The sequence below is a fragment of the Lepidochelys kempii genome, chromosome 10 (assembly GCF_965140285.1).
Source record: "Lepidochelys kempii isolate rLepKem1 chromosome 10, rLepKem1.hap1, whole genome shotgun sequence".
In the NCBI taxonomy this organism is placed as follows: Eukaryota; Metazoa; Chordata; order Testudines; family Cheloniidae; genus Lepidochelys; species Lepidochelys kempii.
In genome coordinates this window covers 32964055-32982909 of record NC_136389.1, presented here as the reverse complement: position 1 = coordinate 32982909, position 18855 = coordinate 32964055, and the positions used below count along the sequence as shown (strand labels likewise).

Below are 18855 nucleotides of genomic sequence, written 5' to 3'. Positions count from 1 at the left end.
GCTGCTGGGGCAAACACTCTTGCTCTAATGGAGGGCATCCCGGGGTGTTTTACACAGTCTAAGTCTCCTGCCAGAGTGGGGGGATTTGCCTTTGCCAGCGGTTTGTATTTCATCCTTAGGAGCCGAGTAAAATCCTGGGTGCAAGAGAGACAGGCACGGAATCTCAAGAAGAATCCCTCGGTAACCAGCCACAGTTACCTCACGCTCTCAACAACTGGGCTCTCCTGCTTCCAAGAGCACATTCCTTTACTCCTGTACCAGGTGTCACTGTGCTTCTGATTTGCCCTGGTCCATGGCCAAACAGCACAGTGACTCACCCCATTCATCACCATCTCGCCACGTTTCTTAAGTTGTCCATCTTCTTTCAGATCTCAGCACGTTCCTTGGTATCCTAGCAACCAGCAGAAACTTTCAGAGGAGAACTCAGACCAGACCGATGCTCCCATAAGCCAATCACATGCCCATGGCCTTGACTTATTAACTTTGAGCCTATCACGGTGTGTTATTGTGGATCCCTAGGACGACTGGTCCTGGGAACTAACCTCACTGTACCAAGGCCACCTCAGTGCTCACAGCTGCTGGTCTCCCAAGATCAGAGACTGAACGAAAAATGAGCTTCTCTGTTACGTTCGCGGAGCTGGTGAACATTGCGATTGGCACGCCTGAGCTTGGCAACGTCAACTTCAATGCCCTGCATGTCCTGCTACACGGCCTGCTGGAGCACCTCCAGATCCAGGATATCAAGAAGGAGATCTCCAAGGAGGAGAGGGATTTTCTCCAGGCTGCCCCTAGCTTTACAGCGGAAGGCCAGGTCCAGGAGCAGGTCCCCCTGGAGAGGAAATCCAGCTCGCTCTTTCACCAGCTTCAGGAGAGGCTGACAAGGGTTGAAAGTCAGCTGATCCATCTGAATAATCCCCCTACCACAGCACAGCTGCTGGCCCGGAGCCAGCCCTTCAACAAGCCTGCTGAGGAAATGTGGCAAATGATGCAGTTGAAGAAGAAGATGGAACTGAACGAGGAAGGAATGACTAAGGTGAGACAGCCCTGCTTTGGGAAAGTTTCTGCTTCCCTTCCCTCAGGTCTGTCAGGGCCAGATCCTCACCGGGTGTAAATCATACTGCCTACAGCTCCTGCCACTGACATACCCAGGGCAGTGTCCTGACAAAGCCAACTAGAGGGGGTGTCTGGTTCACAGGAGCCCAGAGAGTGCAGTTGGGAATCATTAGGCCATGGACTCTGTGGGGAAATGTCTCCTAGGAATCTGATCAGCACTAATGCAGGTTAGTAACCTCTGAGCAGGTTACAGCCCAGTTTGGTCCAGTTCATAGAGGAAGGATCAAACTGAGTTAAAGAGCACTGGTTTGATGTGGTCTATTTCATAGCATGGGCAGGATAGGACTCCCTCAGACTGCTGTTAATCCACTCCAGGAAGAAGATGGGACACCCAGACCTGGGTTTCAGTCCCTGCTCCCCTGGAATAGGCTCTCGCTATGCCTGTCCCAGCAATAACTCACTTGGGGGCTCCTCTTACGTCCTAAGAAGTCCATTTCAGTTTTGCTTTTGACTTCACTGGCCTGTAACCCCTGAGAAAGGTCCCTCCTAGACCTTCCCCAGAGCACATTTCAGTGTTGATAGGCCATTACTGCGATCCAAGGTCCTCTACCCATCAACACACCATGCCCCTGGTAAGGCTCTGCACTGGACAAGGAAACCAGAGAGCCCACTTCTCTGCTGCCCCAAATCTTGTGATATCATTGATAGCAGGGTAAGGTGTGTATAAAACGCCACTGAATCAGAATGGTCTCACATCCTTCTGCACTGGTGGGAATGACTGCTCAAGGTGCAAGGCGATGGGGAATCAGGTCCCAAGACACATCATCTCCTGGCCTGAGCTAAAGATTCATACCAAGGGCAAGAGTGCAGTGTTAGCTTCCCTGGGAAGTGGTGGTCCACCCACTGCAGAAGAGCAGTGCATTTGGTCTTGAGTGACAGGTCGAAGAGGAGACTTGAGCATGTAGTTAATTGGCAGCCCCTACGTGCTTTGAGTGACATTACTGAAGGCAGAGCTGGAAAAGAACTAGGAGAAAGACGGTTCCTCTGGCACCTTCTCTTTATCCATCACTACTGTGTTATTTCATTATTAAGTACTATCAGTTTGTCCTGTCCTTCACAGATGTAGAGGGAGTCAGACCCTGACCCCGGGAGCTTATCTGTCACTCTCCAGGCAAGGAGGGACATTCTGCGTTATCTAAAACCTGATCCTTTTTAATTCTGTTCTCTGATGTTAAATCGACGGGCTTAACCCTGGAAGACCTCAATCATGTTAAAAGCCCACATCGTACCTAGAATACGTGTTGCAATTGCACAGGGAATTTCAGTTTGCTCAGAACGCCGCTTATTTTGCTGTTAAAGTGCAGTATGTCACCCTGATATGTGACCAGATAAAAACAGCATCATCTTCTAGCCATGACTGCTTAGTGCTTTCCTCTCCCCTCCGTCTTGCAGAGCCAGCTCGGCTCTGGGAGGGGTTGGAGTCCACACCTCCTCCTGCATCATCATCAGAGCCTGCGAGGACATAATTTACCTGCAAAATCCTCACTACTGTTGCTTCTGATGTGCAGAAGGAAGGAGCCCACTGTCACTCTCGGAGCCCACGGGGAGGACACAGGACTGGCAGAAAAGAAAATCTTTGTAGTTGTAAACGGAGCCCACTTGATCTGGCAATTGGGACCCCATGACGTAATTGTCACTGCGTCCCTCCCCGGAGCAGAACCGCATGCTAAGTTCTTCATTTACTGGCTCAGGAAGGGAGTTTGAAAACACAAGAGTCTAAGAGTCCCAGCATAGTCAGAGGAACCCCCCCCCCCCCTCAGAGCTCTGCACAGACAGAAAGCAGCACAACTAGCTCAGCTGCCGCGGCCCAGCCAGAATCCTCCATTCCCCGTCCTCCCATGGTCCTCTTGGCTTTTCGTCCAGGTAGCGAGTGCTGGTGTCCTTTCACCATCTGAGCAGGCAGTTTACCCCCGACCAGCAGTGTTGTTCCAGGAATGTTGGTCTGAACAGACAGGTTTCAGAGTAGCGGCCGCGTTAGTCTGTCTTCGCAATAAGAAAAGGAGGACTTGTCTGAGAGACGAACCAATTGATCTGAGCGTGAGCTTTCGTGAGCTACAGCCCACGTCCTCGGATGCATAGTCTAGGTCCAGTCCAGTTGCCTGGTTAGGGTGTAGCTGAGGCCGTGAAACAAGGGAAAGTTGTGAGCTCTCTAAGCGCCATCTCCTTGTCCTGTTCCTGGTCAGATGGAGAGGGGCTTTCCTTGGCCTTCTGCACATGATCTTGCCAGATTAGCGGCCAGGTTAGCAGTGGTGGGGGTGTCTGCCTCTGAGCCAGGTTAGTGGGGGACGGAGTGCCGGTGCCCCCTCATCCCACCTACAGCCCTTGATGTAATCCTTGGTCTGTCTCTGCAGTTCCCCTTGAGTATCATTCATTTCCCTTTTGGGAAGGGGTTTGTGGGGGTTATCTGGGGGATGAATCTGGGCTTTCCCAGAGGAAATGCATAAGAATTGTCCTGTATTCCCAACCAGTCCCATGGCTCATGGGTTGCCATGCCCCTAGCAGGAGGGACAGGCTGGCTGTAATGGGCTGTTCTGATGTTTCCTCACATGGGTCCGATGTGCTGTTGCAGGGTCATTCTCCTGCCTCCTTTCTCCACTGGGGACAAGATTCACTTCTGTCCACTTCTTCTCTGCGTGCAGCAGCACCTCCATGACTCTAACTCAGCTGCGAGGGTTTAGAAACAGCGTGAGCAGGAGCACACAGACAGTTGTGCCCTGAGCAGGGGGAGGAAGGCCACCTGGTAAGGCCACCTTGGCAGAGCGTGCACTTCCTCCCCATGGCTGACAGGTGATGCTGCTGTGCCAGGTGGGGCGAGAGAAAGGAGTAAAACAATGGGGCAGTAGGAGAACAAATAGCGCAGACCTACACTCCCCCTGCATATGGTACCAAAGTGTCAGCATCGCAGTCTGGCAGCTGGCAGGTGTCCCTTGTACGGGCACATGCCAGGCAGCAAATCACATCAGTTAATTGTCCCTCTGAAGGGGCACACAGCCAGTACACCAGCAACCACATATCATGGTGCTAAACATACTGCAAGCCACAACACTAATAATACTCTGCACTTCCATAGCACCTTTCACCTGAGGGCCTTGCTGTGCTTCAAAAATGCTAACTGACTACAACTCACAATACCCCTGTGAGGCACTGAAGGATGTGGAGCAAGGACCTTACCCACCATAGAAATGTAACCACCTCTGGGGTGGAACGTGACAGCTGCTTAACATCACACAGTACTTTAGGATGGACAGGAAATTAGATTCATTTGAACCTATAGGGGGAATTTATGGAGGCCAGAATGTAATTGCCATATTTAGTCATCTTGCCTTTTAAAATGATTATCCCAGCGTAAGTCCGTGTTGAATTAGTGGTATACTGGCCTTGCTGGCTGACAAATGTTCAGCTGTGTCTGTCAAGCTCCAGCCAGTTAGAAACCCACTTCCTGAGACTTTACATTTTGTTTCACTAAATCTCCTGTCAGATCAATCAGATGTAGCATTCCCATTCCCGTCTTCTCATAAATTGTTGTGTGGCGATGCAGCTGGGTTCCTTCCCAGAAGTGGCTGCATTTCAGTGGTAGGTGCAGTGATTTACACGTACACCATACTAGAGTTGGCATATCACTGGAAAGGCATCCTTTAGGGCACTCTAGTCTAGAAACATCTGATATTATGATGTTTTTAAATAAACATTTCAAGGACAAAATGGAAGCATTTTTGATAGCAGCACTAGATCATAGAATCATAGGGCTAGGAGGGAGCTTGAGTGGTCATCTCGTCTATTCCCCATGCTAAGGCACGATCAAGTAAACCTAGCCCATCTCTGATAGATGTTTGTCTCTCTAACCTGTTCTTAAAAACCTTCAGTGACAAGGCAAGGATGCCATGACCTTCCCAGGTGACCTGTTGCAGTGCTTAGCTGGCCTCCCTTTGTTTGGTGCTTCTCCCTCCCAAGTTAGGAATATGAGAAAGTTGTTTCTGTGTAAACAAAGAGGTTACCCAGCTGCTGCCCAAGGATCGAACACGGCGATTGGCACAGGTGCACAGGGATTGCTGTTGTGTCAGTTCCTTATTTGGGACAATTCTGCTTGCTGATACACCAATTCTGCTTGCTGCCCCCCTTCTGTTGATGTGCCAGCCTGATCCTGTTGCTTGCCTGTGTGTGGCAGTAGGGGACAAGCAGCATCAGGGCAGAGAAGGTTAGCGAGCCCTTAGGATGGGTTAATGCAACAGGTTCAGTGCTGGCTTGGGGCAGGTGATTGCTCAGATTTCTTATTTAATTTGTTTGAATCAGACCTAGAGGAGAGGGATACGTTTCTGGCTTCCCCTTGCCTGGCCAGATGGGACATTTGGGAGGAAAGCTCTCTGTGTGAACGGCCAACTGTGCGGGGCAATCAGCTGCTGCGTGTTGGGGTGGAACCTGCTTGCCTGTAAGCTGTAAATGCATTATGGCACAGAGGCTGCTGTTGCTAGAAGCTCCCAGGCATGGGACAGTCTGATCTCTTGCAGCTGCTGATAATCTGGCGCTGGGCTAGCTGCCCTCGTTACTTTTGAGTGCAGCCAACCTGTGGCTTGATTCCAAGAAGCTGAACACCCGCAGAGCCTACAGAGTCAATGGCAGTTATGGTGCAAGGTCAGGTCCTGGTAACCTCTCACTCCTGCGGAACCAATGGACTTGAGAGGTAACTAGCGTGCTCCATGTTTGTCATGTTGTTACCATGGGAATGCCTGGTCCTGCCCCTCCCTGGCAGCCCCTCTGCTCAGGCTTGGGACAGGAGCTGATAAAAAATGTTGTTGTTTTTTTAACCAAAAAATGGGGGTTTGAAGATGACAAAACTCTCTGCAGAAAAATGTCATTTTTAATCAACAGCTCTTTGTTTTCCAATGAAATTTCAAAAGGAAAAATTTAAAACTGAAAAAAAAATCCAAATTTTTCTAAATGTTTTGGGTTGAAATGACGAAAATCCACATTTTACTCTTTTTTTAAAAATTTTTTTCCAGTGGAAGGAAGGAAGAAAGAAGGGGGAGGCGCAGGAGAGATTTTAAAAATAACAGCGCAATTTTCACTTCCAACAATAGTATTAAAACCTTTTTGAAAATGTTCTCAAGAAGCATCATTCGCAGCCAGCTCTAGCCGCAGTCTCTCGGAGCAGGCTGGCTGTTGTTTGGAAATGTGCTAGCTTGTCTGTTTGAGCAATTGCTACTGACACAGAACTTTGCACCTAGTCTAGGCAGGGCAAATTGAGTTTAATTATTATTGATTTGTATTCCCCTAGCACCTAGGACCCCTTGTCATAGGCTGGGGCCTCACTGTGCTGGGCGTAGAACAGAAAGCCAGTCTCTGCCAGTACAAGACAAGAAGTAACAAGTGAGGAAGACAGGGGAGCACAAGGAGACCATGTGGCAATGGTCTCAGCACTGTGACAGCTGGCTGGGGCCAATCCAGGCTCCTCCCAGGGTTGACCTGAGCAGGGGGCGTGTTTGAAAACATGGCCTGTTTTCTTAGTCTGGATGTGGCCTTAAAGGGCTCTGCAAAGCCTTCCAACTGCAGCTTGCTGGGATGTTGCAAGGGCCAGTGAGGGAGCCACCCCACAGCATTGGTAGCCCAAGGTCTGTCCCTTGATGGTGCCATGGGGCATATCCACCCCAAAAGGGCATTCCCCAATTCACAGGCCAGCTGCGCACTCCAGTAGAGTGGGGGCAGTCCCCAGCATGCAGGGAGTTCTAGGAGGGATTATTGCCCCCCGCCCCATTGTACTGTGGGGAAGCACAATCCCTAGCTTCCAGGGCTCTCCGTGGGATGGGGCAACTCTGCATTGCACACTCGTCCTGGTGGGGACGGGGGATTGCCAAGCAGCGTCAGAACTGCTTGTGCACACACACCTGCCCCCTCCCTAGCATTGCCAATTTTCATAGAATATCAGAGTTGGAAGGGACCTGAAAGCAGGACCAATCCCCAATTTTTGCCCCAGATCCCTAAATGGCCCCCTCAGGGATTGAACTCACAACCCTGGGTTTAGCAGGCCAATGCTCAAACCACTGAGCTATCCCTCCCCCCATATTCCTGGACGTTTTATCACATGACATAATCTGTAATTGAAGATTAACCTTTAATTCCTGCAGACTCCAGGACAATCCTGGAGGGTTGGCAACCCTACCTCTCCCTGTGGCGTTCCTGTCAGGGCCTGAGAGACACTGTGTCAAGTGCTAGTTAGGCGCACAAGCCTGGACATGTCAAGATTGGCGCATGCTCAGCAGCTCAGCTCGCGAGTCCTGCTGTGGGGGCTCTGTTAACAGTGAACGATCTCCCAGGCACCCTGGCCGAGTCCGAGTCCGACGTGCTCCATTGTGTAGGAAGCGCTGGAATGCAGCGGGCAGTGTCTGCCTCTTGGAGAGATGGGCATTCCCCAAAGTTAACTGCCCCTGGGATCGAGCACTGTGGTGGACCTGGCACTGGGCCCTCTGGACCTGGCAGGGCAGCAAAGCAGTGAACTCCCGGAGAGCGCTCGGTTCTTCCTGTTCCTGATGTTTACATCTACGACGCAGGAGCCACCCAGCCTGCTATGGGGTCTGACAGGTCAGAATCAGAGCCTTGAATTGCAATTGGAAGTGAAGAGCGAGCCAGGCTGTATGCCGCCCTTGCACTACAATCAGGGCAGCCCCACACCCTGCTGCCTGCTGCCTGCTGGGTCAATCCCTTGGGGCCGTTGCTAGCTTGCACAACTTAACACAGCCTCCAGGCTGCTCTAAGTTAGGCTGGGGACCAGACCGATGTCCAGCCAGCCCTGGGCTGAGCTGTGCTGTACCGTCCTTGGTCATAGCCGAGGACTGGGGCCAGAGACAGCCTTGCCTTTGGATTGCCTGGGCCTGATTCTGATCTCACGGGCACTGGTTTCGCACTGGGTTACTCTGGGAGAGTTACTCCTGATTTACACCAGCGTGAGAGAAGAATCAGATCCCTGCCTCTAGTCACTGAGGGCTTGTCTGCATGGGAAGTTTTACCAGTGAATCAGTCCGTTATACCAGTCTGATCCTACATGGAGCTGCTCTTACATGAGCAGCTTTTTCAGTTTCACTTTAATCCCTTCCCAAGCAACATCCATTGGGTGGTCACAATCCAGGCCCCACTTCCCCACTCCTTGCAGGGGGGCTCTGCCCTTTGTGGGCCTCCTTAAGTCTCTCCAGCTGGGGGATCACAAGGAAAGTCACAAACCCCACACACACTCTGGGGGTGGCAAATCTACAGTGCTGCCAACAATCCAGCACACGTGCGATGGCTCTGGCTGAATCTGGGAGACAGGCTCAGCCTGTCTGTCTTACCAGAGAGTCCTCTGTACTCTCCTTGGGGCAGAGGGAAGGTTTCCTGTCTGGCAGTTTCCTCCACAGCTTCAGGAGTCACTCCTAGGGCAACCCCACTCCTTCCCCGCACTGACTGCAGCTTCCTCCCTTTTAAAGGTCTCCTCTCCTGCCTGTCCTGTGTGATTGACAAGGCCAGAGGGGTGGAGGAGCCCTGCTCCTAGGACCTCTCTGGCCCCTTCCTCCGCTGCGTGGGGTCTCTGCACCGCCCCTCACAGCTCTGTTGTAAAGTATCCAGGACCTGATTCTCCTCTGACCTACAGCAGTTCATACTCACCGTAATGTATGGGGCTGGACTCTCCCCCATGGAGCCATTTACACCTGTGCCAACCAGGGGTAACAGCACGGAAGGGTCTCGCTTGGTAGCATTTTAGACCCACATTGCATGAGTGTAAATGATGTCACAGAGCCTCAGCAAGGCTCAGCCCTCTTTGTTCTAGCTCCAGCAGGCTGACGGAAGAGAGCAAATCCCTTCTGGAAACTAGATTTGGGGATTGTTTTTAGGCAAAGCCTTCTGCTGGGTATTCTGTACATGAGAGACTGCTCTGCATGGACTGAGTCCTGAGAGACTCCCCAGGGGAGAACAGCCAAGAGGCTGCCACATCCATATAATCAATATCACTACTGCCAGAGATGGCTAACACCTCTTAGGGCACAGCACTGCTCTCCTAGGTGTCCTGGAAGAAGATGTAGGGTCTGATTCTCATTTGCATGAAGACCACTTCACACTGCTCTGCGCATGGTAAGGCCCCTTACAGTGTGAGGAAACCAATGACTAGAGAGGAAATGAGAACTGGGCTCATAGGAGCTGAACTGAATCAACCTGAGCGATGGAATGGATGCTTGCCTGATCACAGCCCGGCACCCCCAGGATAAAACTGGAAGCCAGATTTCCATCAGGGAGGCATGGCTATTCCAGCTGTACCTGAGGAGAGAACAGGCTGTAACAGAGTCAGGAGAGCCCTGCGCTCATTGAACCACTCTTCATCACTCTCCAACAGTTCTCACCACCTGATAGGTGCTGTTTGTAATAAGTACGTGGTGCCAGGTAAAGAAGCAGACCATTCCCAGAAGCCCCCGAGGATGTATTCTGCCCCAGTTTAACTGTGGCCACGCTTTAATTTCTGCAGGATGGACAATGTGACCTGGGAGTCTCCCACAGAGTTTGCCCCAGTTGCCCTTTAACACAGAGGTGTAATCCATGGAAACTACAGATCCCAGCATCCAATGCTGCATCTTGATCCCAGGAGAGGCTACTTGGCTCCAGATAGAACATTGTTTTCTGGGCCCCTGGACTCTCCACAGCTGCTCTCTGGGTTAAAGAAAAGGTTGGTTGGCTGTAGTCGGCTCTGTCGGCAGCAAGTCGGGTATGGCCCTCTGGCGCCAGGGTGGGCAGAGTGTGGGCTCCTGCGTCGTGCCAGGCTGACTGTCCATGCAGAGCACTCTTGGCTTGTTTCCAGTCCTGCCTGGTCCGCTTCGAGCTGGTGCTGACTCCTTCATTTCCCTGTCCTCTTCGCTTCTTCAGGCCATGAACACGCTGCAGGATCTGCTCACTAACATCTACTCCCTGCAAAGCACCGTCAACAGCTTCCAGGAAGAGCTGGGGGTCTTGAAGGATAACTTCCAACAAGTACGTACATCTGCCCATGGCAAAGGGACGGCTGGGGGTGCTGCCCTTGGAGAGCTCTCTTGGCAAAGGGGCGCCCTGGTGACTCAGGAGCACTGCACTGGCCTGCAGGGAATCTGGCTTCCCTGCCTGTGCTCCTGCTCCCCATAGCAAAGAAAAATGATGGGGGTGGGGGTTGGAGTGAGACCTGGGTGCTCTGATGGGGGGACACAGGAACAACAAGCCTCCCCACTGGACAAAATTAAGTAGCCATGAAATCCTGAGTCCAAGCACAGCCCTGAGATCACTGGTGTGCGCACTCTTGCTGCAGTGCTACCGACATCCTTCCAGGGCTGCTCCACAGGCCTCCTTTTAGACTTTGGTCCATGCTCTTCCTTGTCGAGCCAAGGCACAAGGCCTGGTCCCCCTTGACAGAGCTGGGTGCTGACACACAGCCGGAGGCTGCCCCCTGCTGGAATTGTTTTACATTCTTATTGTCTTTCAAGCAAGCCAGTTCCCCTTTTCTGCCTAAGCCCCTCTGCTTTGTTCCCTGCGGGACCCTTCCCTCCAAGGCCCTGTCCCCCAGCTCCCGTCCATCCAACCAGTGAAGCCAGGATACAGTGTCCTTGGCCAAAGGCATTCCTGAATTACCCAGAGGGGACCCGCTGAGTCTTAGAGAAAACTGCCTCTCCGTCAGAGGAGCTGAGCTGTTAATGTGAAGAGGCCAAGACTGGGCTCCCTGCCTGGCTCAGCCCCAGTGCAGCCCTTTTCCAGCCCTCTCACACTGTGTGTAACCAGAGATCAGTGAGCCACAGCTAGCCCCGGGCACGAGGCTCATGTGCAGTTAGTCAGGTATTCCCTTGCCACTCCAGAGCCAGGGCACAGGCTGGAGTGCGGAGCTGGCAGGACGCCGCTGGCCACTCATTCCCTCTGCACATCGCGCCATAGAATATCAGCGTTGGAAGGGACCTCAGGAGGTCATCTAGTCCAACCCCCTGCTTTGAAAGCCCAATTTTTGCCCCAGATCCCTAAATGGCCCCCTCAAGGATTGAACTCACAACCCTGGGTTTAGCAGGCCAATGCTCAAACCATTGAGCTATCCCTCCTCCACCGATGTGGTTTGTTTAACAGGTCGGCATGGATGAAATGAGAGAGCGGCTCACGCAGCTGGATCAGGAAAGGCAGCTCATCCAAGCCATCCTGGACAGGCTGGTGAGTGGGGAGATTTTGGGAGTCAGAGAGAACCTGCTGGCAAAGGGCTTTGGAGAAGGCTCACACACTCAGAGAGCTTAGCCAGGAGGAGCCAGGCAGGGCTGCCACAGCCAGCGAAGGTGCAGCGGAGCCTGCTTCAGCCTTACCGTGGGCATTGGCCCCTTCGTTTGGGAACCTCGGGAGATAAGCTTTTCACAGCCTTGTGCAGAGTGCGAGCTGCCCAACTCCCCTGGCCACTCCGCTCAGCCTTGCAGAGCACAGGGCTTAGTGATGCCGCACTTTTAGTGCCCTTTGCATAGACACCAGAGCGTGGCCTTTCTGAAGGGTTAATTACGCCGCTGAGTTCCACACCATGTGGTGCAGGTGACCAGTCCCACAGCACTATCCGTGCCCAGCGCAAGGGAGCAGCTCACAAACAACCCAGGGCTGCAAAGTCAATCCAAAGCAATCTTTAGAAACAATGGGCCAGATCCTTAGCTGGTGTATAAGGGTTCCACTGACTCTGGTGGAACGAGGATGATTTATGCCAGTGGACAATCTAGACCAACAAGTTCACCTCCCCTGGTGGAATCCATCTCCATTCCCTAACCAGGCGAGTGGCTGTATTTGTGATAGCATCTGTAACAAACAGCTCAACTAAAGAGCAAGCTAGGTGCAGTGTATAATATACACAGTCCCATGGGGAAGTCTTTACGCCTGGTCAGTCCAGACGCGTAGATGTCGCCAACTCAGTAGCCATGTTACCTCTGCGCTCGTTGGATGGGAAGCCGGGCTCTGTGCGGGTGAGCAGCTGGCAGCACAGCCAGGCCTCCATACCAAAGGCTGCCTGGTCAACATTCATGCTGCTGCTTCACACCGCCCACTGGCAGTGGGGGAACTGACTTGTCTTCAAGGTGTTTGGACCTGCGAGCACTGGCCTGGGCCCCGCTGCTGCTGTGCTCCGAGGCACGGCAGGTGCAGCCCGAGAGGAGGGCTGCTTGCAGTATTGGTGCACCCAGCCTCTCCAGTGCAGGTAGCTGTAAGTAGGGTGCCCACAGGAAGGGTGACGGAGGCTCCTGCTGCCTTCACACTCAGTGGGTGAGTGTGCAGAGTGTATCCTGTCCTCACTCCACCCTCTGCTCCTGAGAACGGCTTTGGCCTGGGGCCCTGGCCGCTGATCATCTGCAGTAACGTCCCCTGCTGCTCACAGGCTGTAGCAGCCGTACTCAGTCCGTGGCCCGGGAGCCACAAACGCCTCTTCTGGGCCTCACATTCTGCTCAGAATTTAGCAGCTCAGATCAACTCTCGCTTTGCCTGGGGCTCGGGGGAGGGCAGTTGCATTCAGCACAGCATTGTTCCCTGCACAGCCCCATGCATGGCAGCGGGTGGTGGGCGATCGGCCTGCCGGTTGAGGAGGTGCCGGCTGGGGGAGTGCTTGGAGAACTATGCAACGGAGGCTGGCCCTAGAGCAGGCTAAGGGTGCGCCCTGCTGTGTGGGTGCTATGTCCCAGCATGCCTCTCTGGTGTGACCCCTGCTTGTGCTTCCAAGCAGTAATGACCCCTACACATACCGTGAAAGGGTCTCAGGTTCCCCTCCCACTCCTCTCTGATCCTCCAACCGCATCCCTGAGCAGTGACATGCACCTTGGCCTCTCCCTGCCCCCAATGGACCACCCTCAGGCACCTTACAAGACCACTGGTTCCTAGGGCCAGTCCTCTCTCCAAACCACTTAAACTTGCAAAATGGAGCTGACAATCTCCTGGGAGCAGGCTGCCTAATGAGATCCCCGGCAGACAGGCTCTATCATGGTACTTCTGCACTTCCAGTCCCAAGTGGAACCTGAACTCCATGGCCATGTGCAAGGGAAAGATACTGTGGGGATGATGCCATTGCTGAATCTGCTGAGACGTTTGGGTCTGGCAGGGGGCAGGATTGGGTTTGTTCCTGCACGCCCTGTCCCAGATTGCCCATCCCTCGCTCTGATATAAAGTGCAAGGCCATTCCCCTCTGATGTCCAGCTCCTTTTCTCTTCCTCTGAATGCAGGACAAGATGCAGGCACAGCTGAGTTCTTTCCCCGAGCAGGTGGACATAGTGCAGTGGAGCTCTCTCTTTGATTCGCTTGCTGACAAGGTAGGTGCAGATTCCCACCTGCCTGGTGGACCTTATCCCGAACTGAGGGCTCACTTGAGAGAGAATTGAGCGGAAGCATTTTGGGAGCAATGAGAATTGTGTTTCTGTGTCCATCACGACTCTTTGAATGGGGCAAGCCAGCTCCCTCTGGATTTGCTGTGGGTTATTGTTCACCATTTGATCAGATTTTAAGAGCCTGCAGGGTGAGGCAGGGCTACTGTACTGATTCATGCTAAGATCAAGATCATGTGGGTCTCATCACTGATCGGCTCCAATCCAGGGCACAAGAGGGTTGATGTCTCTCTCAGAGCGGGAAGAGAATGCTGCAAAGTTGAAGCCTCTGGACTCTCAGGGTGTGCTAGGTCACAGTAAACTCTTCTGCCATCACACACACTCACCCTGTAACCCAGCAATCTATGCCCTCTGCTGGGATCAGCTCACCCCTTGATGACCACTCCTCAGCACATCCAGTAATGCCCCCAGGGGATTATTGCAAGGGTTGGTTATAATCCCCAGCCAGTCGCTCTACTCCCTATGCTACTGGGCCTCTGAAATCTATGGGGGACCTCTAGCAGCCACAACCCTGCACCCTGGCGTGCAGCAACCAGCACCAGCCTGCATCCTCACTCAAGACACTCCTGAGCCCTCACACCAACAAGGTTAGCCCAGATACCTGGCTGATCTGAGCTCCATAATGCAGGGTGGTGTCATGATTGATGCTGTAAAGGGATGAGTGGGATCAGTGTCTGTATTAGACGACCCCTATGGTTTGGGGAGACCAGGTGAATAACTCCAGTGTGGGCACAGTTCTCAAAGGCAGAAGGAGGTTGCTGGACACTGGTTGCTGTTTTGTTCCTCCAATAGCGAGAACTTGGAATCTGCAAACATGACCCAACTGCCCCAGCCAGTCCCCTGCATCCCCCCACCCCAGCTCTGATCAGCACCCCTTTCTGAGCTGTCTGCAGGAACCAACCTGCCATAAAATCAGCGCGGGGGTGTTTTCTTTCAGAGCCCCTCAGACCCAGTGCCCAGCCTCGACTCAAAACGGGACATGGTCAGGGAGGCCCTTGGCAAGCTGTGCCAACTGCCGGAGAAGCATGAAGCCTTGGGAATCCGCATCAGCCTGCTGGAGAGTGAGCTCAAGCAGCAAGTGGATCACCTAGGTGAGGCCCCAGCATCCAGCTTCGCTCCCATCTCTGGGTTGGGCCTGTCTTCCAGGAGAAATCCGGGGCCTTAGAGGGCAGCAAGGGCCCAGACCTGACTGGGTGCAACCAGCTCCTTCCTACTGGGCAGTCAGAGCCACTGCCTGGAGGGACACAAGTGAGACTGGACAGCCTGCCAGTCCTGCAGAGTCCAGCCCGGCTCCAGGAGAGGGGACCCGGGGCAGGGGGGGTGTCTATCTGGCAGGGCCCAGCCCAGCTCCACAGGAGGGGAACTGGGATTTGTCCCTGCAGGGCCCAGACCAGTTCTGGGGGAGGGGAAGCCAACTCTCAGAGAGGCAGAGCAGGGGACTATCCCAGCTTGGGGCCTGGGTATTGTTCAGAATGCAGCATCTTTCTTCCTACTGGTGATGTTGGAAGCAGAGGGAGCCCAGCCCCAGGGAGCTCGTAGGGCTGGGAGTTGGGAAAAGCATCTTGCCTCCTGAAAAGTGAGGAGGTCGGGTCTGGACTCAGAGATGCAGTAAGTGCGGGAGCTAGGCTTGCCAGATGTCCCGTTTTCAACCAGCATGTCCGGTCAATACATCTAACAGGACACCAAAAGTCTGGTTACCATGGGCGGCGGGGGGAGGTGGGGGGTGGAGTGCTGGGTCATCAACCCACACCAGCCCCTGCTCAGCCAGGGCCACCTCCTACCTGCATCTCATGGGTAGGCAGGCAGCAGGTACCATGTCAGGCTGCAGCTCCCATCCCAGCCCTGGGACCCAGGGAGCCCAGCTAGGGAGGAAGCGGGTGGAGAGGATCGAGCTACGAGGAAGAGGGATGAGGGAGTGGGGGGAAGAGGAGTGAGTGGGGGTGTGGCCTCTAGGGAAGAGGCGGAGCAGGGATGGGATGGCGGGGCCTTGGGGGAAGAGGAGGAGCAGGGCCTTGGGAAAGAAGGGGGCAGGCGGTGAGGCCTCATGGGAAGAGGCGGGCTGGGGGGGGGTCCAGTTTTCAGAAATTAGAAAGTTGGCAAACCTAGCGGGAGACCCCTACACCAAGTCTACAGTCTGTCTTCAGAGCTGAGTTGCGCTTGACGACCTTCCCTAGAGCTGACTTGCCAGGGAAGCATTGTTCTTGCAGTGAGGCTGCTCTCGGCAGGAACACCCTGCCCTGGATGGGGGCTCTTAGAGGGAAGTCCGAGGGCAGGAGGACAAAGTGCTAAAGCATTGAGAAGTTCCTCCAGCTACCACTGATGGCCTCACTAGTACCTACAGCAGAGCTGGGAATGCAGCCTGAGCTGCCATGTCCTCTGGGGCTCACCCCATCCATCCCCATCACCCTTTATCCCACAGACGGTGACTTATCTCCAGTAGCTCTGTGAGGCATTGCCTGATCTTGAATTAGCTTTAAAGATGGGCTCCCACTATGAATCCAGATCTGAGTAGCCCCCAAAGGCTTCTCTGTAGTTCAAGCAAACCTTCCTTCCATGGTTCCTTTACTGCTTGAGCCATTCAGGACCCTGCCCCTATGAAGAACCATGTACATGCTATAATTGGGGGGGGCATTCTCTCACCTCAGCTCTAGCACACTGGTGCAGCTCACCTGGGACTGGCAATATTGGGAGCACTAGTGTAGACAGAGCTCCAGCATCTTCATCCCTGGATGTGCCCAGAGCAGCACTGGGTGAGCCAGGGGTAGAACCACTGGCAGCTGGACTACAAGACCATTGCTGGCAGGGATGGAGCTGCGCCTGTAAGGTGACAGTGGTGGGGGAATTCCCTGGAGCTCTCCGTGCAGACACAGCTTTGGTGTCTTTCATTTGGTTCCAGCCAAACTTGGGATCGCAGATGACGTAGCCGCAGATCTGGAGAGAATGAAAAACGAAATAAGCAGCCTACAAAGCAAAGAAGACAAGGTGATCTGGGTCCAGGGCTGTACGTGTTTGTCCCAAGATAGCGCTGTAGCTCAGAGCACATCTTATTTCTCTCATGGTCTCTTGCAATGGCTACAATCAGAGTGGGGAGGGACCTGGAGCAGAATGGGGCATAGATGCAGAAATGGGGTGATTGCAATGGTAGTTGTGTTCCCTTGCCTAAATGTGCATGCATGCCAAGGGCCCCGTGTAAGGGCGTTCTCTATTGCATGGGCACAGGGTGTGATATGCTAATGCTCCCATGTTACAGGGTTGCTGCCTCCTGTGCACCCACTTGTGGCTCGGGATGGCTATGCAGCTCCCTCAGTTTCCCCTCTTCAGGGCTCTGTATTAAACTTCACACAGGTTTTTTACCCAGTAATGCCCTTCCACTGGGGCCAGTTTATTGACACAAAACTCAAAACAAAACTCAGGCCTGGGGGCTTTTCTTCTCCTGCTTTTCCCCCAGGGTCTGCTCTGGGCAGCTCTTCCTTGCCTTGGCTGACCACTCTGGGTGGAGTCAGCTCTCCCTGGCCCTCAGCCTTCGTCAGCTGGCTTCCAGGCCCAAACCTTTCACCCCGGTTAAGGGTCTCCTGCAGGCGCCTCCTGCTTTCTGACGCCTCTGTCACAGCTTCCTCTCCCTGTTTCTTTTTGTCTTTTGTTTGGTTTTGATGCAGCAGCCATACAAGTCTAGGACCGCCACTTTCCTCATTCTTTTTTTGCCAGGGTATTTTTTTTTTATACCTTTGCACTGAGTCTAGTATCCTTGAGAAACCACAGTAGGGCTTTTGTTGCACTATTCCATTTTCCTGACAGTCTCGCTAGTTCCTTTGATTCCAAGCCAACTTAATAAGAAACTTACTTTCCATAGACAATTACCCACAATACCGGTGAACACAGTCAACAATTTCTTTGGTTTTGCAACATTACACAGCCCGTCTTTCTGTCTTTTTAATACGTTTAACTTATTATTTAAGGCACAAAGACATGTTAACCCTCTAAAAATGACTACTCCACTTTTTCTGCCATGACTGCGTAGAACTTCAGAGTTACGAACGCCAGAGCCAACCACACCCCTCATTTGGAACCGGAAATACGCAATCAGGCAGCAGCAGAGACCAAAAAAAAGAAGCAAAGACAGCACAGTACTGTGTTAAACTAAACTACTAAAAGAAAAAAGGGGGGGGGGGAAGCAGCATTTTTCTTCTGCATAGTAAAGTTTCAAAGCTGTATTAAGTCAATGTTCAGTTTTAATCTTTTGAAAGAACCACCGTAATGTTTTGTTCAGACTTACGAACAGCGTCCGTTCCCGAGGCGTTCGTAACTCTGAGGTTCTACTGTAGTATTCGCTTTGATTTTTGAGCCTACATCTTAGAACCTTCATCTTTTTGTTTCTTTAGTCCATAAGTCTCGCCATTCCTTTGTGAGCACCTTCATAACCGCACTCTTGTCTACATAAGGGTATTTTAATATCCACCTCGTTTTTTAGAGAATGCTTTGTTGCTTTAAGAAAAGGAGTACTTGTGGCACCTTAGAGACTAACCAATTTATTTGAGCATAAGCTTTCACGAGCTACAGCTCACTTCATCGGATGAATACTGTGGAAAGTACAGAAGACGTTTTTATACACACAAACCGTGAAAAAATGGGTGATTATCACTACAAAAGGTTTTCTCTCCCCCCACCCCACTCTCCTGCTGGTAATACCTGTGTCATCCATCTCATTTCCTGGTATTCCCATGTGCACCAGAATCCATGCCATTGTTACACAGAGAGCTAGAGCCCTGCGCAGATACAAAATTTTTATCCAGATCCGATCCGCAAACGTGGTCTGCAGCTATCCGCAGATATAAAGTGGATATCCTCAGATTTTCCGGGCTTTACAGGTAGCGCGCATTATTTCTGGAGTTAGGAACGTTACTTCACTGATTAGTCATTTCAGCTTTCTGAAGTTCCTGTTCTGATTGTCATTATGCCTGACAAGGAATCGGATAAAATTACAACTGTAGCCAGTCGCTCAGCTCTAATTCAAGTTAGTGCCAACATTACCCCATTAGTTCAGCTGTCAAAATGGCATATTATTCGATAGCCTTTTAGATATCTGGGTTCCAAGACTAGGAACACAGAAGACTGTTCCCACTGTACCCACGTTGTCATATTTTGATCTGTCTGTATAGACTTGGCAAAGCTGTCCCCATTTTCCATACGTAAATGCAGAAATGTCATTGGTCATAAAATGTTTGGTTTTTTTCTTCCCTCATTTTTTCTTTTTCATACAATTCCAAATCCACAAACGGGGGAATGATTGTCCAGCTATAATTGGACTTCCTATGACTAAAAAATTTTCATTCTTTCAATTTGTCTTTTGTACATGTCACCTTTACCCGTTTTTTGTCCCTGATAATATGAG

At 52.3% G+C, this 18855-nt stretch overlaps 1 protein-coding gene across 1 annotated transcript in view; it reads left to right on the top strand.

The window, feature by feature from the left end:
• The first annotated feature begins 610 nt into the window (after positions 1–610).
• The window catches only part of C10H16orf96 (chromosome 10 C16orf96 homolog), a 37906-nt gene continuing 19661 nt past the window's right edge, over positions 611–18855 (top strand). Inside the window, exons 1-6 of the mRNA XM_073362749.2 lie at positions 611–1033; positions 9991–10095; positions 11203–11283; positions 13308–13394; positions 14404–14557; positions 16363–16448. Coding sequence (XP_073218850.1) covers positions 611–1033; positions 9991–10095; positions 11203–11283; positions 13308–13394; positions 14404–14557; positions 16363–16448 — 936 coding nt within the window. The remainder of the gene's footprint in view (positions 1034–9990; positions 10096–11202; positions 11284–13307; positions 13395–14403; positions 14558–16362; positions 16449–18855) is intronic.